We start from the raw sequence: 10,699 nt of genomic DNA, 5'->3' as shown, positions 1-10,699 counted from the left end.
CTGTTTTCCCTGGGATTTTAGAAATGCTTAAAATAAAAAGGCAGCATTGGATTAAGAGGTATCATGGCCTTTATTGCAGCATAAGTGCAGGTCATGGGCTCTGCACGGCCTAATTACAGAGAGCTTCAGTGCAGCCCAGTGTGCGCGGCAGCCACGGCTGCAGCGAGAGCTGCGAGGAGCCACCAATGCTGCCACCTCCTGCCCTCCGCAGAGAGCTGCAGCAGGGGGGCACGCGGCCCCCCCACAGCATCGCTGCTGCYGCCAGAACAGACAAGTCCAACCCTAGCTTGTTTTTAGTCTCATCTATTCCATTTGTCCCTTGTGCTGCAGCACCAGTGGCCTAGTGATGGCTCTTGCCTGGTGTGTTAGTTGAACAAGCTGGGGTAAATGTCCTAGAGAAGCTTATTAAACTGAAGCTCTTTAGAAAATACTGATGCCTTTTGAAATAAGTATCCACATGAAAAGATCTATAGTTGATAGCTTGTGCAGAAGTTCACCTGGGAAAACAGTGACATTTCTGCCCTCATTAACAGATGATTCACCTAGCTCTAACAAAAACTCTTAAACCAACAAATGTATCAACAGGAAGCACCAGCCACATATATTGATAGATGAATAACCACAGAGCAGTCCACTTAAGAAAAATGACAACAAAAAAAGTCTTTTTTCTTCAGCTGGCTGTGTCATGGGTTCAGAATCTACCTGAAAGATGTATCTTCCCTTCATGCTTAACCAGCTTTCTGCAGTGGCGGCTGTGAAAACCCCTTCCCCTTCCTCTCTGCACACAACAATTGTAAAATATAGCTACAAAGCACAGAAATTTGGTATTTAAAAATCAGGAAACCAGAAGTTTTGGAGGAAGATGAGAGGTAAACTGGCATTACACCAAACCCAACGTCATATTTAGCTAATAACTCTAGGAATGCAAAAATGTGCTCAGCCCAGGTCCATCTCCATGAATAGCAACGACAGGAGAAGAGCAAATAAAGGTCTGCTATCGTTTCTAAGGCCAGATGGGCCTTTTGAGACGGGTTTGACATGAAGCCTTGTAACGCACAGCTGCCCAAACACCTCGGCTGCAGCTTGCGCTTAAGCACAAGTGAATGGAAGAGGGCAATGCTCTTACTGACATTTCCCACAGCAACCTAACCCCACCCCTATCTCCAACCCATATCTCACATAAGAATGACCCAAACTGACCTATTTTCCTAGATTCGGACACTGCTCAGCACTCGAGCTACTGCATTTCAGGTGACAGAGAGCAAGTTAAGAGGCACTGCCGCGGTGCTTGCAGATGTGCAAACCCGGCTTGGCTTTCGTTGGTGGAAGCCTTGGGCCCGCGGACACCACCAGTTTATTGACACTTAATTAACTGATGTGAGATTATCAACAAGAAGGATAAGACAGATCATATGAAAAATTTTATAAAATGTCACTACTGTAGCAGTCATCATAAATGCAGGTGCTCTTTCTTCCAAGGATTGTTTTTCTGCAATCAAACTATGAGCATGAACAGCAAACTTGCAAAAAAAAAGAATGAAACGAAGCTAACCAAGTAAAAACTTGCTCCTTTATAATCCAGCATTCCAATCGCTGGCTTTAGGTGAAGCAGAATGCAACACTGTACTTTACCCAGCTTTTTTGGACAGGTAAGTGCAAGCTATTACGGCTGCAGAACGTGCCACACACTGAACTGCACACGAATCAGCTCACTCTGTGTGGCTGGTGCTTGAAGGGATGCAGCTGTGTATATTTTAGATGAGAACCTCACAATAATTCCAGGGAAGAGTAAATTGCCAATGCATTCTCCTAACTTAGGTAATGGAAAACAAATCAGTTCAAAGTTTGACTCTGTCCTCCCAGCTGTACATATCTGATGTGCACAGGAATGTAATGGAAAATATGCCCTGCTAAAATTAGGCTGAACAATTAATGCAATGACTAAATAATTCTGAACCCTCCCTGACAGATAAAGTGATTTCCACAGCCAAGTAAGCACCAATTTATTAATATAAAACTCTAGCACCACACAAAAGGAACTGATTCGGTGCTGGCTCTGTAACAAAAATGTATTTTGGCCAAACTCAGTACCTACCTAAGTAGGTGCAAGTCCATTGGATGCAGTAGAAAGGTAGCTGAGCAGCCAGAGTGAATCTTGTTTTCTTGTCATTTTATCTATGTTAGGTATTAAAAAAAAAGATTTTTTTTTAAGCAAGAGAGACAACACTCATTGCTCCCTGTTTATACCAGTGGCAGTTTTGCATAAAGGAGAGGAGAATTTGCTTTTTTTGTCWTCAGAGCAGGCCCACGCTTCCCGCTGAGCCTGCTCGGTGCTTGCTGGCATTCTTTAGCCAGGGAAGACTGGAAAAATGCACGTACAGCCAAGGACTGCAGTGCAGCAAGCACAGTCTTAAAAGTGACATTCAACAGAAACAAAAGGACTGTTGGAGCAAACGACCAGCGAGTGCTGCAACAGCTGGGAGCTCTTTCCTAGCTTCAGTAAAATGACTAGCCTGTGAATGGGAAAACCAAAAGCAGACAGAATACACAAGTAGCAGGAAGGAATCCCTCTTGAGGAACAAAACCCAGTAAGGAGCTCCTCAAAGAGCAGTAGCTTCTTTCAAGAACTTGCCTCAAACACACCAAGCAAGAACCCACAAACTCGGAAAAGAAGAGCTTGAAGTTAAGGAACYATGAAACCAGAGACTCTGCAGAGAGCATGACTCATTCACACTGAAGACAAATCGTCAGGTGTTTGGCTGCTCAAATTATTAATCTTCATGAAACAAAAGGCTTTTACATTTAACATGACTCCTCTTAATTCTCTGCAGCAAAACCACAGGGATGATTCCTAATGAATTTGCAACTGGAAAATGAGTTAGATTTCCAGCCTATGCCGTTGAGGGGAAAAGTATTTTGTTTCTAAAAAAATTCATCTGAATTGCAGTGAAAGGACATGGAGCTGCTGTTACAAATGAAGTACTAAACCTTGCCTATATTATTAAAATAGAGCTACTGAATATAGAAAAGGATTTAGTAAAAATTTTATTTGAAATGTAGCATGAATCCATAATCGTAAGTGTTACAACATACAGTTTTACAGAGAATTTTTACAATATGACAGGTATTTCTATACATGCTGCCCTCCACTTTTATTTTATCATTATCAAACAAATAATAGTTAACAGGAGTAATAAGCACTCACTTCTAAAAAGAAAACTTTGGCATGTGTACATGGGCTAGTTAGAACTAAATAGTGGTAGATTCAAGTCAGAAAGACCCACACTGTTTTACCTTTGCTTCACAGCATTTTTAAGAGGGATGAAACTCACCTTACTGCCTAGCTAATGCAAAAATGAAAAATTTTCACTCCAGAAATCCCTATTAAGGGACAAAAAGAAATAAGACAATCTTAAAAGAACCAGCTTTAAAAAAATCATTTTTAAAGCAGTTTAGGCCACAAAGATTTTGCATATGTTGTTTTGGTGTTGATCAAAACACGACCTTTAACGCATCGCTCACATTACTGACTATACTACTTGGCACAAGTGGCAGTTCTCCTTTGGACTAGAACAAGTAGTGGGTGGCTCAGAGCTCACCTGCGCTGCTGGAGTGCAAGGAGGGAGGAAAGGGGGGTTTGCACAGTGCCCATCTTCTTGGTCTTGAGTTTCTGTCACTATTCTTGGCCACCTACATACCTACCAAATTCATCCAGAAAAAGAGGGAAAACAATCTGCACGGTGTTTCTGCCTGGCATACCGTAGACAATACTTCTATCTTAAAAATCAGCAACCAATGAAAAAAAAAAAAACTTGAATAATAATAATAATAATAATATCAAGCCTCCTTCGAGAAGAACTATTTGCAATTCTTCACGCACTTACAAAAAAAAATACAGTATTTATACAACTTCTCCAGAACTATTACGATGAACATTTTTAAACAAGGTACTAATAAAATAAATCCATAGATAGAAATCCTTGCACTTCTAAGCAGGAATACTTAACCCACATGTAGAGATGTTGCGGCAATAATATTATTGCTGTGGAACATACAGGGGTTAAGTCGTGTGAATATTAGCTTTTCTTTTTTACACTCAGCATGTCTAATTGGAAAGATATTCTCCAGCAAGTCAGAATGTTTAATGTAATTTATACAGTTCCTGCTAAATATTAGCGATCCAAAGTTGACTGAACCGTGGCGCGACAGGGCACAAATGGCAGAAGAGCATGGGAGTTGGGGCAGGAATGGCAGGAAAACAGTACAGCAACACAAGCCAGACTCATGCTCATTACTTCTTATTCCTAGGCTTTAACTCTTCTGCTGCATTCCGCAGGAAAATGTAGTTTTTCTTCTGCGGATTGTAAAATTCATGACCCTAAAAAAAGAAAAGTCCTATGTACTTAGCCTGCTCAAAGAGGAAATCATATKATCATAAAGTATAAAAACATAGTTATAAAGAAACATAGATCAATAAATATTACCAGCAAGCTTCACTGAATGATAAGAGCAATTCAGCATATGGCACTCAAACACTTCAGTGCTGCATTTTACGGGAAGGTTTTTTTGTGTGCCTATGACATTAGGAAACTCTCGTAGTATTTATAAAGGACACTGAAAGCCTCACAGGAAAAGGACAGTTTTTTTTTTTTTTTTTTGGTCAGATATCAGTAAAAATGTGGGTATAAACCCTTCTTACCTTTGACCAGTCGTAGCTGGAAGCATATGCAAATATATTCCCGTTATGGTTGAAACAACAGGCAGATATTGGCTGGTCAAGTTGTTCTGACGTTTTTAGCTTTGTTCGTGCATCTTTATCCCAAAAGCTGAACCTACCATCAGATCCTACTGTTGCAAGAGTACCGTGGACAGGATGAAATGCTATTCCATTTACCTGCAAAATCATGCAGAATGACATGCAAACCCCCTGCATATACAGGCAATGGGAACACTTAACATGTCCAGTCAATAGCAAGAGAGAAAATACAGAGAGAAGATTTTCTGCAACTACCTAGAGATGGCTTTTTYTTTTTTTTTAATGTTTTAACAGATTTTTCTGCAGTAGCTAGGAATTCAATGGCATAATCCCATCACACAAAAAGTCAAGGACGTATTCCGTTATACACCAGGTTAATAAGTGGGATAAAATAAAAAGACATAGTAAACACCACCCACCCTATGATTTTATAACTAGTTGATGTAGTGTTTATTTTGAAAGAAATGGAAAGTTTTCATTCATTTCAACTCATACTACGGCTCTTTAAGCACAAGTATATAACAACTTCAGGCAAAATAAAAGGTCAAGGAGAAAAAAAAAATCACAACAAATTTTACATTAGAAGAGCATACAGGGCATCTGTAGCCTCTAACTGCACTGTGTAACAAAACCCAGGGAAATGTGATGAATACTCACAGCATAGATATCCTGAGGTACTGATGTGTTTGTTCCATTGGAGCGATGACATTTAAAAGTGAAATTATCTTTTGCACTGAAAAATAACAWATCTTTTTACTTTCCCTCCTTGTAAAGCAGGCAATAAATAAATAATATCTTAATTATTAATACTTACGGATTTGGAGGATTGATGTAATGAATAGCTACTCTTCCTTCAATACTTCCAAGGGCAAATCCAGTAGGTTTGTTCACTTTGTCTTTAAAAATAGCAACACAGCGATGCTAAATTTGAGAAGAATACAGAGCATTTTAGACAATAGCTTGAGGGTCAGATTTTTTGAATGCTGGCTGATGTGAATAGAGAMACAAAACACCACATATTCGAACATATGCTAACAGAAACATACACAAAGTTAAGATRGGCCAAATTTTCTTGAGAATTTCAGCTGTAATATTTACATTCTTAAATCCTTGAGAAAAGTACTGTACATTGTATGTGCAGACTATAACCATTTGCAGAATTACTAACAACTTGCAGAAACAAACCTAGAATTGAAATTAAGCTTTATAGCAGGCTATCTTTCTCCCTAACTCTGGCAAAGCCCCTGCACACAACCGGTCTGCAGGGTATGATGAAGTTCAATGGTAATGTCGCACATATAACAAAATTATTAAATATGACCACAGTCATATTTAGAAGGAAGAAGGTAAACCCCAAGGCTCTTTTGTTAAACTCCAGTTACTCCAAAAGTCTCATTTCACGGGGTCCCACCATAGGCAACACAGGCAGAATTGCAGGAAAGGGAATTTTATTTTCATATCCGACTGTAATGAAAATCAAACTGGCATATGTGCCACAACAAGATAAAGAAATCAGCCTTTAAAGCATTTGTTTTTATTAAAAAAAAATGATAAGTCCAAAATTTTGACAGTCTGTATAAATACATTTATTACAGGTGTATTTACCTGGTGTTTAAGAGGAGATTCTATTCTTCTAAATTCAGAAGGCTGATTCTCTAACTGATAAACTATCAATCCCCTTTCTGCAGTGGCCACAGCAGCCATAGGATGAACCTGGATGAGGTTGCAAAATACGTTGGAAGAAAATTGAGTTAACAGCACGACAGAGAATTCTATTCATTATTTCACACAAACTCAGCAAGAAATTATATAGGAATTAGACTGTTCTTGGGAGCAGGGAGTGAAGACAGAAAAGGGGGAGAAGAAGGAGAACAAAGAGGAAAAACAAAACATGCCAGCTGCAGACATGTTTTCTGATCCAGAAATTGCACAGAAAAGAATATTAGGGGTGCTCTGCATGATGCAAACACCTATTCTCCATARGACAGATCAAGAAAATCAGTTTATATCTTATTGTGAAGGCTGCCCAGGGAAAAATTATTAACAGTCTGTATTTAGTGCTAACCTAGAGAAGCTCTGAACAAAGACTGTTAAGTTTATTAATACTCCAGCCCAAGTAGCTGATGCTCCTTTACCATTTTTGCAGGCTTACCACATCAGCACAGTAACATCTCTCAGGGAGCTGCAGTGTCATCATAGGGGTTGGCAAACGGGTATCCCAGAACTGATAGGGACAAAAAAAAAAAAACAAAACAAAAAAAAAGGAAAGTTATGCTTGGAATAACCATACAAGTTCCTTCAGCAAAGAGAAAGTGAGTAACAAGTTTAACAAGTTGTTTCACTCTTGTCCAGAAACTGAGTACATCAGGCTACTTTGCTAATCTGTTCCTTGTATTAGCATATTTAAGAACATATGTTTATGTTATATAAATATTTTTAYGTACAGATATTAGCACCCTTTTCTTCAAGTGAACGTCATACCTTCAAAGTTTTGTCCCAGCTTCCTGTCATCACACAGCTATAATTTGGTGCTTTAATCCAATGGATAGTCTTAACAGGAGCATCGTGCTGAAGAGGAGACAGGACAAACACATCTACAGTTACTAAAATAATAGTCCATATTTTTTGCTTAAGCTTTATTTTTATATTCATTTACTCAAAAAAGTGATTCGTTTAGTCTGGCAGTTAGGATCAGTGTTGTGRATCCGTTATCTTATTGCGGTGTTTAGCATTGTAAAAACACCCACTGAGAAAAATAAATGACTTCTGATGAAAAAAAATCCTGCCAGGTCACCCTACAGAGGGAGACGGTCACAGCAGAAATAGGAATCTTGCACAACAGGGTTTTCTATTTGTTTATGAAGACATGATCCATCATGCTGGAAATCAAGACTTCCCAAGAAATAACAAACTATTACTAACTAGTAAAAGGTTCTTTTGAGAAGAGCTACAGCAGACAGGTTTATGCTCAGCAAACCAACAAGACTTTAAAACCATTATTTTAAAATCTGTTTTTTTTTCCAMTTCAAATAATAGTAATAGCAATAGTGATCAACATGCAGAAATAACAGTAATAACAAGTCAACAGTAAGAGGCTGAACGCTCAGATAAGGGGCATGGAAACGCTGCACAGCCTYGTGCAGTCACTCGGCAGGTGTCCTCATATCTGCACACTTCAATATCTACTAATGTAAAAGGCATCATACAAACATTTCATCTATTTTGGAAGCACTAAATAATTCATTAAGTACCTTATAAATGTAATCAACTTAATAAAAGTGAAAGAAAAAAAAAATCACAAAAAAAAAAAACCACAAAAAAACACACACAAATGTTGGGGTTTCGCTTACCTGTGCAATCTGAATAGCCTGATTACTGTTGAGATCCCACATTTTGGCAGTTTTATCACAGGAAGCTGTGAATACTTTACTCCCATCCTATAAAAAATTAAAAATYCCATTAATTAACATGTACTATCTATTAGAAACTGTTCATCTTGTTCATTTCTAGTAATATAAACAGCAAAGTAATAAAAAATGATAGTTTTGTACATGGGCTGTAGTACAAAAAAGTAATCTAAGCATTGTAACTTCTTTACAATTATCTACTACAGTTTTGCATTTAAGTGATGCCACCATAAGCTTGCAGGAGAAAAAAAAACATGTTTATAAACTTATCATTTCCTTACACCTTTTCACCTACAACCAATCCAAATCGTATGGCAAAGATAACCCTGATGTGTTCACGCTTACTTTGTTTAAATATACTGAAAAACACTCTTTAGCTATAAATTTAGAAGGAAAAAAAACCCACAGTAGTAAGTTTTACCACTGCCTTTTTCTTCCCCGTGTACTTTGAATTATGTAAACATTTAGTACTGATAACAGTTCTGAAATATTTTGCTAGTAAAAGCATGACTAAGTCATGCCCATGTACTGAGAATGCACACYTGCTGTAAAGACCCTTCTGCAAAATCTCCTAGGTTTGGTAAAATCTTTGGAAAAAAAAAAATCACATATTGAAAAATAATCAACAACGTATCAGAAAAAAGCTTAAAATGCATTTCTGTTTTAGATTCAGGGTCCTTGTCTCAAGGTCTTTTCTGAGTTTACTTTAAAACCCGAAGAAGAATCTGTACTATTCCTCAGTTAGTTTTAAATACATTCTTACTTTTAAACAGACTTTCACCATGTCTGTTGGTGAAACAGACTTTCAACCATGTCTGACCACATCTGGCCATGTTGGCCTCTTCTATTAAGGCTTCCTTAGCATAGAGATACAGTACGGGCCTATAAAATAACCACGGGATGCATCTACACACTCCGGTGTGACTGGAAACCACGTGCTGATTTGCTTAGGTTTCTGGGTGAAGAGTTTGTTTGTTTTTATATGAGAACGTACATCACTCCAGCACCCATCCAGCACAGGCCCCGTGTGCATCTGCTGAGCCTTGGGAATCGTCTGCCCGTTATCCTGAACYTCCCAGCAGCGAACCTGCAACAAGAGACACACACAGATGTTAGCACATTCATACGAAAAACTGTATGATTCTAACCTGACTGAATCTAATGAACCCAATGACTCTAAACAAGAAACACTCTCTACAAGACTAATAATCCTCATTTCCTTTGTGTCCCCTTCATCTACAGAGCCTGACACCCTCAAACCCAGAACAACTTCAGCTCTTCCTAAAGAAGTGCTCACAATCCCGCAGCACCCGCAGGGGCCCTAGGGTCTCAGCGGAACCTGTGCCGGTCCCCAAGGAGCAGAGCACGCGCCAAGGTGGAATCGGCTTYCCCCTCTCCGGTTCTTTTGATGAGGATCTCATTCTACCCAAACTGGAATTTCAATAGGCTGGTGGGCATTAAACCTTTTGAGACTATGCWGTAAAACTAGCAAAGATTCACCAGTGTCTTTATGCCTCCTCCACTAGGAACGAGTGTCTTTAAGGCTCCTCCACTAGAAACCATGTGCATAACTGTATTAGTTTAATCCTCCCCAAAAACGAAGCTAGAAACAGACAGTAGGAGAAAAGAAATGCAGTAAGAAAAATCTAACAGGAAAACTATTGACTATGTCTCCCGAGCTGGAGGCTAAGAAMCACTGCACAGGAATGACTGTTCTGAAGATCATAACCAGATTTCTCAGCAAAAGTAGCTCAAGCCAGGTCAAACTCCTTAACGCCTGGCACTGAAAGCCAAACTCTGCAGTGTGCAAAGGGAAGGATTCGCAGGCGGCCTGCTGCAAGTTTCTAGGGTCCCCCCTTGCAGCTGAGGCACCAACACCCCCAGCTGGTCCTTGTGCGGGTCCCACGGCGACTACTTACATCATTGGCCCAGGATCCCGCGATGAGGAAGTTACCGGGCAAGGTCGGTGGGCTGAAAGCCAGGCAAGAAATGCTGTCGTCAGGCGGCGACGTCACCTCGATGTCCTAGCAGGGGCAGAGGGCAGCCGCGGTGAGGCCGGGGCAGGCCGGGCGGCCGCGCTCCCCGCCGGGCACCCACCTTCATGGGGTTGTGGTTGTCCGCCGTGGTGCTGCCGAACATGCTGGTGCCTCCCGTCCCGAAGCCCGAGGTCGACCCGAACAGGCTCATCTTGCCTCTGCAAAAGCCAGAAAGGCTCCTGAGCGCCCGCACGGCCCCCTGCCCCCGAGGGGAGCGCGGGGGCCGCATCCACGCGCGGGCGGGACACCCGCCCACCCGCGGGGCTCGGCCCCGACACCCGCCTCGGCGCCGGGCCCGGCCTGGCCGCGGGCAGCGAGGTCGGGCCGGGCGCCCCGGGCCGGAACCCGCCTCGGGCGCCGCCGCCGCCCGCAACCGCCATCGCGGGGGTTCCGGGCGCCGCGGAGCGGGTCGCGCGGGGAGCGGCGGCCGCTGGAAGCCGCCACGGGCCGCGCGCGGGCAGCGGGCAGCGCGCGCCACTCACCCGGGCGGCGGGCGCGGC

The 10,699-nt window shown here is 41.4% G+C and overlaps 1 protein-coding gene across 1 annotated transcript; it reads right to left on the bottom strand.

Moving 5' to 3' along the window:
- Nucleotides 1-3,102: 3,102 nt before the first annotated feature.
- RAE1 (ribonucleic acid export 1) lies at nucleotides 3,103-10,350 on the bottom strand. Its single transcript, XM_026042140.1, has 11 exons — nucleotides 10,261-10,350; nucleotides 10,083-10,187; nucleotides 9,158-9,250; nucleotides 8,107-8,193; nucleotides 7,238-7,324; nucleotides 6,909-6,980; nucleotides 6,362-6,469; nucleotides 5,571-5,677; nucleotides 5,414-5,489; nucleotides 4,700-4,894; nucleotides 3,103-4,378 (listed from the first exon to the last, which is right to left on the bottom strand). Exons 1-11 carry the CDS (start codon nucleotides 10,348-10,350, stop codon nucleotides 4,292-4,294), a joined length of 1,107 nt encoding a protein of 368 aa, XP_025897925.1. The 3' UTR covers nucleotides 3,103-4,291.
- Between the last annotated feature and the right edge of the window lie 349 nt (nucleotides 10,351-10,699).

The sequence above is a fragment of the Nothoprocta perdicaria genome, unplaced genomic scaffold, assembly GCF_003342845.1.
Source record: "Nothoprocta perdicaria isolate Ctin4 unplaced genomic scaffold, notPer1 scaffold_3, whole genome shotgun sequence".
NCBI classification, from domain to species: Eukaryota; Metazoa; Chordata; class Aves; order Tinamiformes; family Tinamidae; genus Nothoprocta; species Nothoprocta perdicaria.
The sequence above is the reverse complement of the archived record's forward strand: the minus strand, read 5'-3'. Positions and strand labels throughout refer to the sequence as shown.